A 20,032-nucleotide genomic window follows, 5' to 3' on the forward strand; every position below is an offset into this window, starting at 1 on the left:
CCAACAAACCGAAGGGAAAGCCTTTGACCTTGCGTGGCTTGGAGAGTGTGATAGCTCCCTGGACATAGCAAAATCAATATTCTGCATTTAGCTGTGCTGGGCCCTCTGTTAAATGGAGCAACATACCACTAAGACTGTTTATTTTGCATTGACATGAGGAACACATTGGCTAGATATTTTAAATGGTGATTAAAACAAAGATAACACGTTTAACGCAATGAGCTGGATTTAATTCCTTGGATCACGTCACTGAGTCTGCTGAGTCGGGGTTTGTTTTGAGATGTTGGATTCCAAAAGCCGAACACAGAAATCAGAGACCCTGCTGTGCATCTAGTCTTTTCAAATCTTCTCAACCCGACAAGAAGCGGAGTTCAATGTTAAATTTCCCTCTTCTTGAGTTCATCTTAAAGGACAACTCTAAAGATCAGTCCAAACATTACACATCTCAGAAAATATTTCATTAAGGAAGTGTTCTTTCGAGTTTCAAACAGGGCACGAAATGAGCCTGAATGACTACTAACAGCTAGTGTAACATAATCCAGCTGCTCGGAACCCAAAAGACTTCAAACTTTCTCTCTCTACCTCATATTCTTTTACAGTCACTCAAGCCCAAATGGCCAGCTTTCAGCAAAGTCGCTGCCCTCAGATGCTGCTCATTAACTGGTATCTTAGACTTTGAGAGACATAAATACAATTCATTGCATATCCAAGTGCTTTTTTAATTCAGTGCACTCACTCAAGCTGTTTGGAGTGCTGTCACTGTCATGTTTTTTGCCTTTTTGCCCTGGTATGAACTCTAAAGAGTGTATGATTTGAAATTCTGAGTTATATATTACTTATAAGTACACTCAGTTGCTAGCTGAAGCTAATGCAGTCTAATACAACAGTCCTGCAACGAATACTGATCACCTTGGAGGACGTAGTTTGTGGTGCTTTTGAACTGTACTGCATCATACAGAGAGGTGTTTCTATTATTTAGCCTATTCTCATTGACATGAATGGGGACAAAATAATAGAAACACCTGTAAACTAAGTGCAAATGCCATTTCTTTCATTTCATTTCACCACATAGAATGTCAATATTGGAATTGTTTTTCAAGATTGGATTGAAGGACAATATGTGACCGTGAATAGCATAAAAACTGCTATAATTAGCTTTTTTTTTTTTTTTTTGTTGTTTTTTGGCGAATGTGTTCGCAAACGAGACGGAGCAACACTAGTATTGATTTGGAGATGTGTTTCTGTCACACCTGGCGAATGTAAGGCGGGTATTCATTCTCCTTTTAGCTCTGTTTTTGTCTCCACCAGCCAGATAGAAAGGTATCTGGCTCCTTAGCTGCTAAAAGCTTTTTTGCTCTGCTATGGGTAAAGAGGTTGATGAGAGCGGTGAGCCCAACAATAAAGTTGTGGGCCTTAAAACCAAAACAATGAGCTGAAGGACGCTGAAATGCTGAGTGTAGCTGAGCGGAACTGCAGAGTCAGGTGATCGTTTTCTGGGGGTTTACTATAAGCGACTCCTTTCACATTGCACATAGTTATTCCACACGTTAGTAATATGAATATATTGATTAGTGCAACTTTAAAAGCAAGTCACTGAATTACAATTTATAGCATTAAAGTTGAGTGTGCTTCACACCTCACACCGTCACTTTCCACCCCTCTATGTAAGAGAGGCTGCTCCCTGTCCATGCGGCCATCCAATATGAACAAAATTCCCAGAAATATTGGGAAGGAAAATGCCTTTTTAGTAAGGGTTATTTGTAAAAAAAAAAAGAAAAAAAAAAAAGCAGAACTTACTTTTGTCCTTGATTACTGTAGTTGTTGTCATACGATTCATATCCTTGGTCATCGTAAGCTGTTCCGTAGCCGTCGTCATATTCCTGAAGTAACAGAGACCAAAGGCAACCAGTTAGATGAGGTCCAGCAAACATTTTGTCATTGAAGAGGCCTGTGGAAGACCGTAAACCTGTTGAAGCGTAGAGCGAAGAGTCTGAGAAGACGTATGTAGCTGCTGTGAGCACCTAAACACCTTTCTGAAATTGGTTTCCAACTATTTCTGAGGCTGATTTTACCAAACCATGCCATCCTATTGTGGATTCATCAAATGGTCACAGGGTAGTTTTTTTTGCAACGACACACCGCAATGCACCGAAGCCTTCAACTTAGCTCAGATATAGGTCAAACTGCTTCATCTGCTGCATTTGGTATAGCAGCCCATATTCAGCACCATTAGAGTGGCAACTGCAGCCCTGCCCTTGTCTCTATGTCAACCGACTGACAGTGGGATGTAAAGACTCTTGCTGTGGCAACGTTTCATCACCACCTCAAAGGATGAGCCTTGAACATCTGTTTGCGCCTCAGCAATCTGCCCCGTCCCCCCCCTCTGCACTCCACCCGGGCCCCCGCCAAGAGGAACATCAAAGCGAACCAGTGCCGCACCCGTCCTAATTTGGGATAAATGGGACTTATGTTCCACAAAAGGCGTCGACCCCTAGCGACACATCTCTCATCCCCCACACACTTCTTGGCTAATTCCATCTGCCCCTGATTTGCATGCTTGAAATGAGCATCTGTAAGATTTAGCACCAGAAGAAAATGCTCATCACATCCATATTATTATTAAGGCCCTAATTCCTGATTAGGAACATGCGTTTACCAAATGACAGCATTTGAATTGACTCTTTTTATCTTTAATCCTCCAGAAACGAAGTACGTGTAAAGGAACTACACATGACTCTCAACAAAGAGACCCGGATGTCGTAGTACTTGCTGGTTTCTGGATGAAATATTTGGTGCAACAGTGGCTTAGACATTTGTTTTCTTAAACCGTGGGGGGAACAGGTGCGTTTTAGGAATCACTTTTATATGCTCAAACCTCTCCTTGGTCATCCCAATGGGTGGCTTTCAAGACTTGTTTGTGATTCCTTTGTTGTTTTGCGTGTGAGTAGGAGGTCTGTTGGTTTTTGTGGAGGTCTTTGTCAGTTCTCTTCTATTTGTGTAGAGGTAGCTCGAAGGGAATTGAAGTCCCTCCTGGCATTTGTAATTCTGCAGTTACAAGAGCTTGTGCAAAGTCAACAATTCCCCATGCTAATGCAAGGACTAAGTTTAGTCAGCAACTGTACTTTTGACAATATTAAATGCCTTGGGCACCTTTTAAAAACAATAGGAGCGGCTGTTCTCAAAAAGCAATGCAATTTTGTCAAAGGGGATGTAATTAAAAGCACTTTTCAACAGGCGGATGGACTGTGGATTTGCAATTCCCCATTACAACCTTTTACGAAACACAAAAGAGAACATAATTACCCATGTAATATTTGACAAGGTTTTTAATAGTCAAAGATAATCATGATTGTGGACATGATTTCTGGAGGGAACAGACAATCTAATAAACAATAGGGGGAGGAAAGTTGACATGAATTTTGAACCGTAGGAACATTTTCTGTTTGTAGTCCCTGAATAAATTTAAAATGAAAAAGAAAATGAATACTGCATATTACGGCACAATTTACTGCTATAAACACTACCACTGTGAAAGTTGTAATGCTCCATTTTTGTTGTGTTCGAGGTTTATTCAACTAAATAGTCATTTTTATCATCTTGTGTTGCTTTATACTGCATGGTGCAGGTGTTGCAGTTATTTTTTTCAGTCCAACATAAAGATAGGGAGTGGTGCCGGTTCCTGATTGGACAGACACTTAATACAGATAAGCTCCTTCTGTGGTGCCTTGTGTTTACATCCTGTGGACTGTAGCCAGGTTGAAATGCTCCGAGAAGGGCGCTAACTGTAGCAAAGCTAAAGAAAACACAGCTAGTGCTATGCATATGTGTATGAAGGTTGTGTGAACCAGGAGGACACCTAAAGGGACCACATTTCATATATTTGCAGTACATGAAGACGCATACTGCGTCCCATATATACCCCCACCACCACATATAGGGCATCAGGTAACAATCAGCTGTATTTTATCTATACTTATCAATTACTTTTTGAAACAATGCAACATACACTATTTGTTCAAAGCCACAACTAAAGTCTTTGACGGTGAAACAGCTTCTGAAGTCTGTGCATTGCGACAGATGTCATCCCATTAGAAATTGAAATAATGTCTCTGTTTTTGTCAGAAACACGCCTGTTTTTTGTGACAAAACTCTGAGAATGATTCTGTCTCAGTCTATTTAAAAGTTGTCTCTATTATACAGTACCTACTGCAGGCTGGAATAAACAAGCGTGGTTATGAATATTGAATGATAGGAATCTCGGCAGGAGGACAAAAAGTAAAATCATGTCGTTGGGATTGTGAAGGCAGCCTCAGTTGTCATATAAAATACTTTCTCTCAGTATGAAAACATGAGGACAGTCAACTGTCTCCACTGGTTCCTGACCACAGATTCTTTACACATAATGTAAGGCCATAACTGATCACAAATAAGGTCAGTAAAGGGTATTCTGCCATTCTGTCCTTCATTTTACACCTCTAACGGATCATTTCAGGAACCTGAATAATGACAATACTCGTGTGAACTTTCTACAAGAACATGGCATTCATACACACAGGTTTCAAAAGCTCACCTGTGAAACATGCCTCCTAATAGAACAAATCTGCCGTGGTGACTCAAACTAAGCAAACTTGTGATTACCAGAAATTAACAATTTTCCTGGCAGTTATACATTGTGAAAAACACTCATACCAGACAGCTGATCCTTCCCAGCTGAGTGTTCAATGGTTAAAGACATAGAGCAGCAGTATCATGAAATGCTGGCAGTAACATACTGAAAAGGTGGGGCTAATTAAAGAAAATGAGCTGCGTGGGCCGCGCCAGTCACATTAGCCACTGATATCATGAGCCTTTATCACAGTTTAATGCACGGTTATTTCAGTTCACCATAGAAGCCCAGTAGAGATCTTAAAACCAAGGAAATGTACACACCTACACCTTCAAAATGTTCATGCTTCATGAATTTCGTGTCCTCCTGCGTAAGAAATGTAATTAAATTAAATGTGATTTTGAGTATATACATTATTGTATACCTATGTTATGAAGGCAGCAGGGGAAACACGATTTTAAAACATTTTAAAATTGATTTTAAACAGACTACACCTCATATATAAACTTTGCTGGTTCAGTCTGAGGCAAGCATTATATTTGGTGGCGATGATATCAATGTTAAAAAGATCATGATTGCCACACCCCAACACAAGGCTGATATCTGGCACTAACATGGGATTATGTCCCAACAACAACAACAAAAAAAGGTGAAAATGTGGCATTACTGGCTGATTTACCACCATCGTACCCAGCCTTAAATTCAAAAGGCCTGCTAGCGAACCCTACAGGCTGCAATTACGCCTCATTACACACAGTCACAGTACTAAAGTGTTGGACGAAATTACCAACAACATGATTGTGCTGCTGCCAAATATACATCCCCTCAATAAGCCAAATCGACAAGAGAAAATCTTGCATGCAATTTTGACAGTTTGTCCTGAGGGTGGCGCTATGAGAAAGACCACCGGATGTCCAAAATGCAATCCTCATCCTCTAGGGAGCATGAATGTGCTCAGTAACTCCACGGCAATCTGATATTTCTTGTATCAATTTCTGGCATGAACGTGGGGCTAGAGGAAAGTGTGTATATGAATGTGTGCATGGGGGGGGGGGGGGCAAAATATTGGAAATGATCCTCTGGGGACCATGAATACCCACCGCTATTTCACAGAAATCCTTCCGTTACATTTACATGTAGCAAGCAAAGGGTTGAAAAGGGTCAGCCAGGTTTTTGAGGTATTGTACTGTTAGTTAATTACAAATTTCTTTTTCAGTAGATGTTGAAATACCTGGACTAAAGTGTGTGTGTAACACAGACCGACAAACCGACATCACCATTGTTGTAGGATCACTAGCAAGGCAAAAACAAACATAATTAATATCTGTTATACACTTTAGAAGCCATGTCTGAACCAAATCATTCCACCTAAACGCTACACACAGCCCTGTATCTGATACAGTTCATACACAGTGTTAGCAGAGCAGGTGCTGGATAGCCTCATACCTCAGAAGACGCCATTAATGTTAACTGAGTCCTCCTCTCGCCTCAATGGTGACTCTATCTAGGTGCCGTCCACTCACATTAAACGACACTGCCTGGTATTAACGATCACATTAAACTTTAACAATGGTATGTTATTGCCATTTATTAGAGCAGCAACTCTATAATTGAGTTACAAGCGAGCTGAGAGGGGAAACATGCCTGGTTTATAAATCACAATGGCACATTTAAAATGATTCTTTTCTTTGGTGTGGCTGACACGTGGAGCAACTTTAAAATGGAAGGCAGATTGTGATGATGGTGTGACTGAAGCCATTATCATATCTGATGTGTTTGTATTGATATACCACTTACTCCAAATATCTTGGAGAGCACAATGGCGCGACAATACTGCAACAGTGCTGTGTTTCCAAACACTGAACAGGATTAGTGTGACAGTGAGAGGTTGGAGGGGGAGACAGAGAGGGGGTAGAGGGAGAGAGAGAGAAAGAGAGAGAGAGAGAGAGAGAGAGAGAGAGAGAGAGTAGCCCCTAAGTGAGTCTTTCATTTGTATGCCAGTGGATGGCTGAGAGGCGTGTTGTTAAAAGATAAGGACTGGCCTCTGAGGCCACTGGAGACTAACAGAGGGCCTGGCACTGCATGTTACAACAGCAGTATCACAGCCGCTCCGCTGTGCTCTACAATACCACTGTAACAGATAGGATGCCACTGACACCCAGAGCAGGCTTTTTAGGCGCCGAATTTATTCCCTGCACACTGTGCTAAATCCAAATGAGCTCAACAACACCCTGTCCTCACATTATGAACTTTGTAGGGAACTGCACATGCTGCGTGGCCTGTGCTAAAAACCCAAAAGGTGTCACAAATGCAAACAACAAAGTGAGAAAATTAAGCAAATGAAGAGAAGAAGAAAAAAAGCCTTGTTCTTCCCAGATGACTTTATTACGATACCATCTGTTCAAAGAAAAATGTCGCGCCTCCGCACAGCTGTGCCACACAATGCTCTTGACTTCTTAACAATAAATGAAGCAAAATAACACCTCATGATATTGTTCAAAGAAAACACATAATGCAGTGTCTGTAACCCTCGGTCATCTGTCTTGGTCTCAACATTTCTCAAAGCTATGTGTCATTCATCCGGCTCTTCCTGCCAGCATATTTCAGAAAGCTGAACAGGCTGGAATTTTGCTGAAGCTTTTCCGCTGCAGGGGTAGAAATACTGCTCAAGCTATCAGATTGAGGACGCCAAAAAGTTGGCTCATGCATCAAGTTGAAGTATGACTGCTGTGTTACCCTTGACAAATGTCTTAACTTTCCTTACTGTTACTTTACCGCCTCTGGTTTTTTTTTTTTTTATCTTGGCTAAGTTTTAAATAAAGCTTACTCACATCTGACTGGTATTATCAGAGGAATCCATGTCATCAATGAATTAGCCCTGCAGAAACACATCTGTACCGGAAAATGAAATTCAACATCAACACCTCTGATGCAACTAGCTGTACTTGACTGTACTTGTTTATCCTGTGCAGAGTCACAGGGGCCCTGGGACCTATCCAAGCCCTCCGTGAGCAAGAGGCAGGGAACACCCTGGACAGGTCCTCAGTCGACCACAAAGGAATTACCATATATGGTACGGATTTTACTCTCTCATAATTTCTCATAGTCATTCCTTATTGATTGTCATGATTGTCACTGACGCTTCCCATTTCTAAGACCCATGTCAGATAAAAAAGACTAAGAGTCTACAGCCATGCTAGCGACTCTGTAAGCTAAATGCTAACATCAGCATGCTAACATGCTCACAATGAAAATAATAGCTAGCATACAAAAGCGCAGTGATACATTACAGCTGCACTTATAAAAGCAAAATATGGGGAATTGCTGAAAATGTTACTCAAATGCCTAACTTGCAGTGGAAACTACGGATGATTCACATTTGCAAGAGATAAAAACAAATACATTTTCTCTGCAATTATTACAAATCACAGGTTTTGTCCCATGTGAATAGTTTTCAATCTAATCTCCATGACTGGTCTCGCCTGCCCCACCAGTTGGATGCAGCTTCTCTATTACGATATCTGAAATATTTTCCCAACCATTACACCCAATTTAGATTGAATTATAAGGACTGCGCCATGGAGAACACGTTTCAATTAACAATGCTTGGCTCTCAACAGGGCTGGACACGCGGAGAGGAGCCCGAGGGGGATGAGTATTTTTTTTTTTTTTTTACAGTCAGCAAGGACCCAGAATGCTCAGAACGGATTACTGTAACTGGAGGATTTAACATAAACAATAACAACCCACGTGCATTGCACATTTCTTGGTCTTCGCACCCAAAGAAAAATTAAGCGTCCGTGTGAACAGAAACAAACACAGTCACACTTAGCTCTGGATTTAGCATGAAAGCGAAGTTCTGCTACTTTGATTAGCCTCCTCGCATTTATTCACGTTGGCAACGTCGCACAAAAAAACGATGACATGCAGCCTCATTTTCTGAAAAGAGAATTACATCATGTGTAATTCCTCTCCAATGGGATTAGCAGCAGGTAAAACCGAGATCTCAATGCACCTAATGAATTACATGAAATGAGATTTGGCTGCAATTGTAGTAACCATTGAAGACTGATGGGGCTGCCAAGACCGGATCATGGGATAATAACATTTCTTGTGATTTTGTTTGGTGAACAATTGGATTCAAAGTAATTTGATACTGATGCTTCCAGTACAGAAGCTTTAACAGAGGTGGATTATGTAAACCAAAAGACCATCCAGACAAAGATACTGCGCACCCAAGTAACCTAGGTCGGGGGCTTTTTGTCTAAAAAGCGCCTCCAGCTGAACAAATGTTTTGGCCCGTGGCGATGCCATACGGCGAAGAGAGAACGATGGGAACATGCATACGAGTGGATGTTAAGCAGTGATAAATGACGGCGACAAATGTGAACAAGAAACATCTCTTTGTCATTTCATTGATGAATACAAGAGCCTATTTGTCAGCGCCCGATGGAGAGCACTTGTCCGGGGATGGTGATGTATTCAGATAACACGGAGTCAAACTCATTCAGCCACTAATTTGCAGCGATGTGGTTAGATTTATCATCTGGCAGATGTTGTGTGTGTGTGTGGGGGGGGGGGTTCTTCTCCCCACCCAGATACACAGGTGCAGGTGTTGGGGGATGCAGTTTACAACTGTGACAATGATGGGAAACAGCTGGTCCAGGAGTCATTCTCTCCGACCTCCACACATTTGAATTGCAACCTCTGAATAAACCTGTCAGATGTGGTTAGGTATGGGCTGCCGGGGCAATTTTACAACGCAGGCCACCTCCTCTCTCCTTCTATCTGCTAAATATGCTATGTTGATGCCGGGGTCCCTGGGGACAGTGCCTTGACAGTGCGGCGGGAGACTCTCTTGGCAAATGCACAAAGGCTCTGACTCTAAGCCTAATATATTCATCTCTGGTAGCTGTTGATATTACAGCCAGGTTCCCATAAGACTGTGCAGGTAAGCTACACGCCCGAATCACAATAATGGCTACAATAACAAATTCGCACTCTTTATGTTGACACCTCATGCAGTAAGACAAAAAACTAAATACGGAGGACTGTTCAGTGCTGCATGCATGTTTGAGTCCAACTCATACAGGCTGATATTTAAGCAGCGGCGCATGTTTTGTGCTGAAATCTTCACTCAAATTATAAACCAGTATATTTTCTCACACATGATGCTACGTAGTCGTGTAGACAGTTTTGGTTTTATGTGCCACCGTTTTGAGTTATCTGTCTCTAAAATTTCTGCTGCCACCCCAATGCAATGGAGATAAGTGGAATTCAATTTGTGGTGCTCACAACAATAGATCGTCTGGTCTATAAGAGGGCCAGAAAACGGTGAAAACACCCACAGCCCAAAACACGTCCATTTACTCGTTTAGCCCAAAACCCCCAAAAAAGATATCACATTCACAATGATATAAAACAGAGAGAAGCAAAAGCACTTCTCACATTTGAGACACTGGAATGAGAAAATGTTTGATAAATGATTAATCAGTTATTCAAATGAATTTTCTTTCGATTGACTAAGTGGTTGGTAGTGTCAGCCCTATCACAATGACAAGCACACGTGTATGTGGTCTCAATGCTGACTTGGTCTTGCCCCCTTTTGGGTACAGGGTTTTAATATACTCACATATTCGCCATATGTGTCCTGAACTATGGGAGGAGCCGGCCGGTATCCGGCGGTTGGGGGGGCGCCTCGGGCTCTCTGAACCCCCCTTCCTCTGGAAGATGGAGCCCGGCTGGGCAGGGCGCCTCTGGGTGCTGCGCCTCGGGGCACTGCCGCATGCAGGGGGGGGACTCCTCCTCGACTCCTGACATGAGACACAGACGCGCGACCAGGTTTAGATGAAAGAGCAGAGACATTTTTTTAATCTTATTCGCTTTTTTTTTCCTGAGGCGAGCGTGGTAAAGTCTGAATTATTGGAGAGAGATATGCATATGTGGGCACAGCTGGGATGGATCAGGTAACATACAGTATATCCTCTTTCTGCACAACATGTTCATATGATCTTAAAGCATTAAAAGATACCACTACAGGGATTGGATTATATATCGTCAACACGAGATGTCCACTGAATTCCAGGTCTTTATGATGAGGTGCTGTAATTTATTATGTTTGGAGTCAAGCTGCCTCGTCTGCTTCCACTCCAGTTAATGATTTCGTACATCGGCCAGAATAACTCGGTGCAACCGTAGCGGTGAATTTGATACATTCAGCGGCAGGTTATGTGTGTAGGTGGAGACGGAGGAACAGCGAGGGTGGAGGGCAGGTTCCTCCAGTTGAGAAAAAGTGAGTCACGTCCATTACTCAAAACACATCATGTCTTGTGGCTGAATTGCTTTCCTGTCTATTGAGGAAAATGCAAATGAAAAAAACCCTGGTATATCTGCCTGCTCGGTGATTGCGCGTTTCCTTTCCTTGAAATAAAGCTTTGCATTTTGACTCTGAGAAAGTTTCACAAAAAACGGATTTTTTAATATTAATATTTTAGATATTGCGGTGCAAGTTTTGGGATTTGATTTAATCTTTGGGTATAAACAAGCATGACTCTCATGAAGCTCTGCTGCAAAATAGCTACTGTGAGATACTGATCTGTACAGTCATCTTGATGAATTACCACAGGACCCTGAGTCTAACCTGCACTGTAATCAAGATGGAAGAAAAGTCAAGCAGCTCTGTTGGAAATCAATGGCGGTCTGACCTTGTGGTTCGGTAACATGTTGTTTGAGCTTTTTACAATGACTGAGCTTTCTTTCAAAAGTAGCCAACTGATCTGAAGCAGCAGCAGAAAACCACCAAGGTTGCTCTCCAGGTCATTTTCTTTCAACGCGTTCCATTTCAGCTGAGCGGCATACTGTATTTGGTGAGACATCACAGATTTGGGGCAGGAGGAGAGAAAGTCTCTCAAATTTTCTGATTAACAAGGACAGCGGAGAATGTTTACTTGATAGAAATTGGATAGCCCTCAAGCGGAGAAAAAAAAAACCCAGTAGAGTACTGAGAGTTGATTCCCCTCTAAGAGCAGGACTTCTATTCCAGAAACAGCTCCAGTCAAAGCAAAGAGGAATATTTGACTTCTACAAAGTCTCCGTCCAGAGCAGCGCTGTTGATCAAAAGTAAGCACATGAGAGTGTGAATATGTAGAAAACTGCATGCGACTTCTCTTCAGGAGCATGCGTGTCTTATCATACTCACATTAGGCATGGTGAATTCTAATTACAGCGTCATTTAAAACATGGCCAATTATATTCAGACTCAGAGCAGTACAAACGCTACATCTCCCTGACCTTGTTTATCTCCGAATCTGACGAAAGAAGTGCGTTTTCTTTTACAAACACAAAGAACAAACAACAAGACTCTTTGCGTCCCCCCCTCTCTTCTAAAGCACAGCAGCATTGACGCAGAGATCCCTAAAGTCTTCTAATGGCCATGAATATTTTTATTTGGAGTCTTGTGAGGTCTCAGAGGAGCTGGAATTAGCGTGAGTTCACAAGGATAGTAGAGAGACAAGCATCTACTGGAGATCATTTGCATATAAAGGCTTTTATGCAAATGTGGCTTTGGTTTGCTAATGTTTATGGACACCAGACATTGCATCACTGTGTACTACTAGACACTGTTTACTACCAATTCTGTTTTTCCATTAAAGGTACTTGCTCACTTAATGGCCGGTCTGACCTATTTCAGCACACATGGATCGAACGCACAAACAGGACACTAATGATTAAGGAAAGGAGTCAGTTATCCCTCTGAAAAGTCATTAAGGAGCAATGCCTAACTGCAGGGTGGGGGTGGGGGGGGGGGGGGGGGGGGTGCAGTCCGGCTTTCTGACAATTAGTCTCAGCCAAAATATGGCAGCATAACATGGACCAAACACTTCTATTCAACGAATGTACACAGTATAAATCAAGTGTGAAGAGAACAGAAGAACAGCCTCAAATGCTCCATGTTTGCCCAAATTAAATTAAGTCTCCTAAAAGCAGTTGAATCAGGAGGCAGTTGGTTAAAGACATCAGGTGCTGATGATTAAATGTTGATTTCTTTTTCTTTTGCTCCATATGTCAATGACCAATTATGTGGATTGCCATGGTCAACAACGTAACTGCTGAGCATAACCCCTCTGATTCTTGATGGAGTCCCGATGCTCCTGACGGGGGGGTCCCGTGACCCCCCCTGGTTGTGATGAGCGAGTAGGAAGTATGGGGAATTTCTGACAAAGTGAGGCAAAAATGGCTGCATATGGTTCTGCAACAGCTATCACATGTATTTACATTCTGGAATACTTTTCATTTGAATCTGCTGGATTCAAATTGCCTACCTGCACACGAGGGATTCACAGGAAACTGCACAGCATGTAATCCACGCCACTATTTTTCATTTTATCTCACTGATATGAGCTGATTATATATATATAAAGCAATTATAAGAAATATATTTAACTCCACAAAACAAAACGGGGATCAGTTTTTTAAATATTGCAGTCAGTAATGGAACAATCAGGAGCAGCCGCAGAAAGCTGTTAGATGAAGAGCTGCAGGCAGCCGGCCACACACCTCCCACTCCTCAGCAAGGTAACCAACCTTTACTGTGTCCTGCTGTTGTGTGGAAGATGTGTGCAGCATGAAATCAGACCGCGGTTGCTCATGGCACAGAGAAAGAGACAAATTATTGACAGGTGCCTCTATTAAAACAATGTGTGTGTTTGGCTGCACTGTAAACAGATACACCAGTTACGCCTCTGTTGTGTTTCTGTCAAAGTCGCTGCTCAAGGAGTGTTTTCTGCACACATACTGTATCTGGGAGCTGTAGTTTTAAATCACATTTGCTGCTGCTTTTATATATTATAAAGAGGAGTTATATGGTAAGTTTCAAGAAAGGTGTACAGTCGATTACTTTTTTCTTCTCACACCGAGCAGCCCCCCTAGGAGAGAACAACCTGGCCAGTGGACCCCAGGTTATTTGAATTTGAGACCCCTGGTCTACACAGTTTGTTTATATGTGGTTTAACTAGTTAATGTAGGCATAATACCATAAAACCATAGACTACAGCATAATGCATATATGGTGACTAGCTCCCATGTGGGTATATAATGTAGGATTATAGGGAAGGAGTGAAATGTATGAATGGATAGAAGCCAAGAGGTGTGGCTGGGAAGTAATGATCAGTGGAAGAGAAGGGGAGGAAGAGTGAAATAGTCCTTTTGATTGAACTTTCTCTAAGCCTTACTGACAGCTCTGTCCACAGAAAGGTGGACTCACCAGCAGAGGATGCTTGCTAAGTTGCACAGTGCTGTTTTAAATGATACCGGCAGTGCTTTGGTTTGTAGTTTTATGCCAAACATCTATGGTCCCTGCCTCTCCTTTGTAGAGTCCTGCTGATGTCTGCACACAGTCAGCACAGTTAAATAAATAAATATAAGTATCAGGGCTCATTTTTCTGCCTTCAGAAGAAGCCATTTGCTTCATTATCATTCTTGTAGAATATGAGGAATAACTTCCCCAGAGACAGATAACCCATCACATCGAACAGGAAGGCTTTGTGTGGCTCGTTCTGAAGTTTTATTTCAGTATGTCTGTTGGAATCATTTTATATCAGTGTGTGCCTGTACATTATGATACACTGCTCCCTGCCAGTCAGCTGGCACCAACAAGACTTAAACAACAAAATAGGTTGTTTGTGCCTTCCAAATAGAATCACATGAGTGTTTTTCTGTTTCTGTTAAACCAAACTGCTTGGGGGTAAGATTGTGGACAAACCAGCATTATCTGCTGGTGGGCGACACAAACTGCTCCTCCTGCGTCTCCTTTGTCAAAGTCAGACACTTGTAAATTGGCCGTATTTATGAGACCAATTTTTCAGCCGCTTATTTGACGCATTGTGCCCAAAAAACATATAACATGCAGTATGTATTTACCAAGCAGGTGTGCCAGATTGGAGCTGCGTGTCATTTCAAACAGCACAGATAAGATTTAGAGGAGCTGCCGGGAAGGTTGGTGGGGAAAAAGAACTGCACTGTTAAGTCAATTATTTAAAAATGAACTGATAAAACAGACCCGTAACCAACATAATGTGATACTTAGAAAGAAAAGTAGAGCAACAGTTATGAATCAACAAAATACAATTATTTTGTATTGAATGAGAGCAGGGAGTTGTTTCATTAAACTTAAATGTGAACATGACAATTTTCTAAAATCACTTCAGGATGCAACTGCACTGTTCTGTTTCTTTGGTAAGACATTTATTTCCGTCCCCGACCGTCCCATCACCGGCTGCGGTGGCTTTGTGTATATTGTGGGTGTTATTAATCCATCTCTCATCCATGAATCTATCCCTTTTTCATTCACCATGAAGTTTGTACATCTCCTCTATTAATAGTATGAGTAGTCATGAAACTTTAACTACTGTCAAAGTAAACGTTGTGGAGTCAAGATCACTACGTTATCTTTTTTTTTTTTTAAGACATCCCACCGCTGAATGAGCACATGCGCTCTCCTTCACTCGCTGCATGCGTCTGGAGGGCAGTCCCAGGATCAGTCCAGAAGCTGACTGTGTAATGAGCTGCTGCCTCAGTCAATCAAGAACTAATTCAAATTCATTAAGAACTGCAGCCAATGTTTACACTGACACATTTAGTAAATCCAGTAAATCTGGCCCAAATTGTTTGAGCATGCAACCAGACTAGCTGACACATGCAGAGAAATAGAACAAGAATGGCAAGTCTTCAATGTGACATCCATGTCTTGTATTTGAAAAGCGGCACGAAAAGACTAAATCTTTCTGGTATTATTGTACCAGACAGAGGCAGTCCTAAATGTGCTGTAACTCTAAATGACACCATTAAGTCTGAAAATGCAACAGGACACTGTACACATCCATTTACAAAGAAAAAAAAACAGCCTTCCCAGTAGCTCCTTAACTGTAAATAATACCCGTTCCCCAGATGAGCTAAAGTGCATGTATACACAACAACCTACACACACGCACACACTAGGAAGCATGGTTACCTGGGAGGCCCTGGAACAGGTGTCCCTCTTCCACGGGCGGCTGACTTGCCCCTCACCGATGGCACCTTGGCATCCTCCGAGCCGCCGTTCAGGTATGTGAGCTCCTGCAGCTGGGCTTGTCTGATCTCATCATTGTAATCCTGCACACAAAGAGGCAGCGCACACACACACACACACACACACACACACATAGACAGCAATAGACTCGCTTTCAATTACACTGTATTAAATTCCATCCTTTATCTCCAGGGCTACAGCCCCGGGAATATCTAATTAATGTACTTTACAGTACTGCCGTGACCGCTGTTCCTGAGGCAGCAAAACATCTCAGATCTCCCGCTGATAAATCCTCGGGACCCCATTTGCCTTTATCTTCTCCCGCAGTTGTTGTTTTTTTTTTGCTGCTAAATTAAAACCCATAATTAACATGGAAATAGGTCTTTAATCATAAAAACGATTGATGTGATTGTCATGTGTCCGCTCTATCAATAAGCGTGTTTTATGGCAACAGTGGGCAGAGTTAACGGGGAGGCGGTTGTGGGCGGGGTCTGCTGATAATTGATGATGATATGTAAATCATCATAGCTCTGAGCATTGGAGAGATCATCCATAATGAATGGAGGAAGAGTAAATAAGCTCCATGCTGCATGCTGCTGCCAAGGAGGGTTTGGCCCATGCAGAGATTCCCTCCCGCGCTCTTTTTTATTCCTCTTGTACCCACGACTTCCCACCCTGGATCACACACACACACACACACACACACACACACACTAGCACACACTGAATCCGACACTTTCCAAACACACACATTTCAGCAGCACTGACAGAATCGGAGTGCGAGTAGCAGACAAAGAGTGCGAGAGAAAGAGCAGGTTGTCTCCGCTGTTACTCACTCGCTTCACTTTGGACAGGCTGGAAATGAGTTGGCCGGGGCCAAAGAGCAGCTGAGGAGAGATTCAGGTGGAGAAAAAGGAAAGCCAGAGGAAGAGAGAGTGTGTGTGTGTGTGTGTGTGTGTGTGGAGAGAAAGGAACATACTGGTATGAGAAACTTCTTGATCTCCTCCAGAGCGTGACCCATCCTGGCGTAGGCCTCAGCCGGCGGGGCGAACACCTCGATGAGGACGTGCAGGTCTTCGTTCAGGTGGTGATATTTGGCCTCGCCGCTCTGCCGTAGCTCTTCTTCCTGATGGTGCAAAACAAAACAACTGTTTGGTATCATATATCCTCCGTCTAGGGAGTGAGCACGAGTTTGCTGTCACAGTCAGGAACATTTATCTTTTTTTTTTCGTGTGTGTGTGTGTATTTCGGCAAGGATTTACTGCGGGGAGTTTTTCCATAACTGTTACATAATGTGGTCTGACACTTCGATGCAGCAGAGTTACACAAAGACATATATTTATGTGGGTTTTTGTAAACCTGTGTGTCTGCAACCAGGCACTCCTTACAACCCTTTCAACTGCGGCTGTCACATTTGTCCTCACACAGCTGCCTGTGCTCATAACAAATGTTCAGATAAAGTGTGTGCTCCCATACACTTCATTGATCTCATCTATGTGATCACTGTAGATTTATTCCAAAACATAACAACATAGTGCCTTTATGTGAAAAAAGAATAATGTGGACAAAGAGTAGTTTGCGTTTATATTTCACTCAATATGGATTAAGAGTTCAGTAAAGCAGTAAAATAGTCTTCAGATAGAATTTGGTGGTCCATTATCTATTTGTTATGTATTTGTATCTCTTTTTTTATGACAAATGTTACTTAATTATTACAACAGTCATCTTCATTAAGAGAAAGTCTAACAAAAAAAAAAGACATCAAAGTAGTGGACACGCTGTGCTTCGCTGGCAGGTGATTCCTGGGAAGCGAAGTGCCAAAAAACCACAGCAGTAAGCGCACTGCACCGAAGAGACTAATTAAAAGTGAGGATCCAAAAGATTATTACCTTTTATAAAAATGAGCAAATAGTTTAAGATGGCATCCATGCAACCCTGTACATAGAACATGTTCTATAGGGGACAGTCCGTTTTTAGAGGTTACGCCACTAAACAGACAGTGCAGCTGAATCATCCATAAACCTGAAAGTTTGGCCTGATGGTGGCGCTGGCTGAAAAGACAGGGGAGCATGTTATTACAATTCATCCTGTGGGGAACATGAAGGTCAGCAGAAAAGTTTCATGGCAATCCATCCGATAGTTGTAGAGATATTTTCATTAAAAACCACAAAGGTCAACCTCAAGGGGATGCTGGAAAAAAAGTCAGGGGACCTACAAAGTTAGGTTACCTCTATCCTCTAGGGACTACGAGTGTCTCTAAAAAGTCTCATGACAACCCATCCAATAGTTATTTCAGTCTGGACCAAAGTGGTGGACTGACTGACCATCAAATGGAGTCACGCTGCTAGCATGGCCAGATCGGACAGACGGCATTATGTCTCCTACTAAATGTACTGTAATTGCTGCTCTTAATTAGCTATATAAGAAGGGTTAGAATAGTTTTCAGAGCTGGTGTCCATATTTTCTGTCTTTATGAATACGTTGATCCGTCCATCTGTATGGTGGAGTTTCACCAAACACGTGATGTCGACCGCAAGATGTCGATCAGCTTGTCAGGTCAGACATGTTGCGGCTGACACTGCCGTCACAGTCTGCTCAAAACAGCTGCTGCACCAGGATAACATTCCACATGGCATCTTTGTTTTCATGTATTGAACTCGACAACATAAAACTCAGTCGTATCTCACTTCACTAGTTTTTTTTTTTCTCCCCTTGGTGATTCAAAAACTCAACAGGCCTCCACGACAACTCCGCCATCTTTGCCGCCACTACGCAGGGCGTCGACACGCAGAGAGCTACAGATTTGAGCTTTAAACAGATGTAGGTGTATGTGCCGGCCTAAAAGAACATGTATTTGCTTTTTAGTTACTGTATGCTCAGACCCCTGAAAGTGGAGCAGATGTAACTCGCCCCTCTCCACCTCTGCCTGCAGAAGCTCAGTTCAATTAGACTGCAACAGAAAAAATATACTGTGTAAACAGCGAGGGGCAGCACAGGCCATTCAGGCCCGACAGAAGCAGGCCAGTATACTGTTATTGATGGCGAGAAATAGGACAGCAAAACCCCCAAATGTCTCCCACCATATTCCACAAAGGAAACAACAGGTTTGGCGTCCCAGTTTTTTCTTTTCAACAAAAAAAAAAAAAAAAAAAGTCTTCTCCGGGGCCTTTCCAATGGCGGCAACTTCCTCTTCCCCTTCTCCCTCTCCGGCGCCATGCAAGCCAGTGTCTCTGATGTCACCTAATTATAAATAACCTTCTTTTAAGAGTGCCTGTGGTATGTTAATGATATGTTAATTTCCCCCATAAATCTGTGCTTTACGAGCAGAGGGCTCCTTTGCGCATAGCACCAGCACTGACGGAGCTGCTGGAGTCGAGAAGGGAGTGCAGGCAGGGTGTAAGGAAGAGACGACTGCTTGCAGATCCGTCTCTCCTCCTCCCTTTCATGTGTTCCTTGGTATATTTGCATGGGATCATCTGAGGACTTCCTTTTCTTTACAAACTATCTGTTCTTTTACTCCATCTTTCCATCTATACGGTCTATTTAACATGTACAAAGTGTCAATGTTATACCTACTGGATATCTTATTTGGTATGAAACCAATCTGCATGTGTGACCACGTCATTTGCATGTGATGTTGTAGATATAACGGTGGCTTTCGTACGTGGGGGCCCCTCTCCCAGCGCTGATAAGAAGCATCCGTGATCCAGCAGCCCACGGCGGGAGATTACAGCTGTCTGTTCCTCATATCTATTGGCAGCATCTTCCTCCTGTTTACTCTTTTTTTCCCTCTGTAAATCTGCTTATGAAAAGCCGTTCACCCTGGAAACACAAGGCTGCGACGTCGCGGACGCAGGAGCTCCTGCAGAAGGGAGCTTAGAGGTGAAGAATAATGTCGAGCTCCAATCATTCACATTCAAAGGAAATGAAGGACAGGCACTGGAAAATGGGGGCAAATTCTATTATTCTGTCTGAATGGCCGGTGTCGTATCATATTGTATGAATACAGCCATCTAGTTCTATCAGCCTTGTTCATCTACACTTCTGACATTCAAAGACCACATTTCCTCTTTAATAAGGCAATGCAAACATATATGTATTGGCAGCAAGAGTCCTCACCAGTACCAAGAGAAGCCATGCTGGATCTGCCCTTTACTGGCCTCCCTTCACTAGTTGCCAGTAATATACAGAATTGATTTAAAGCACTGCATGGACTGGCACCAGTTCATATCTCTCATCTCTTCAGCTCCCATTCCACCTCTAGACCCCTCAGATCTACTGACCAATCATTGCTCTTCACTCAACGGCCAGCTGGAATCCAAAAGTGGTGAAGTCATCGATGCCTACATTGTTCAAGATTA

General features: G+C 42.6%; 1 protein-coding gene across 1 annotated transcript in view; it reads right to left on the reverse strand.

Moving 5' to 3' along the window:
• Window positions 1-20,032, reverse strand: part of LOC139299114 (KH domain-containing, RNA-binding, signal transduction-associated protein 3-like) — an 82,801-nt gene that overhangs the window by 11,666 nt on the left and 51,103 nt on the right. The window contains exons 4-7 of the mRNA XM_070922012.1: window positions 16,651-16,797; window positions 15,615-15,754; window positions 10,239-10,419; window positions 1,798-1,880 (exon numbers count right to left, since the gene is read on the reverse strand). Of these exons, the coding sequence (XP_070778113.1) occupies window positions 1,798-1,880; window positions 10,239-10,419; window positions 15,615-15,754; window positions 16,651-16,797 (551 nt within the window). The remainder of the gene's footprint in view (window positions 1-1,797; window positions 1,881-10,238; window positions 10,420-15,614; window positions 15,755-16,650; window positions 16,798-20,032) is intronic.

This window comes from Enoplosus armatus, chromosome 16 (genome assembly GCF_043641665.1).
Source record: "Enoplosus armatus isolate fEnoArm2 chromosome 16, fEnoArm2.hap1, whole genome shotgun sequence".
NCBI classification, from domain to species: domain Eukaryota; kingdom Metazoa; phylum Chordata; class Actinopteri; order Centrarchiformes; family Enoplosidae; genus Enoplosus; species Enoplosus armatus.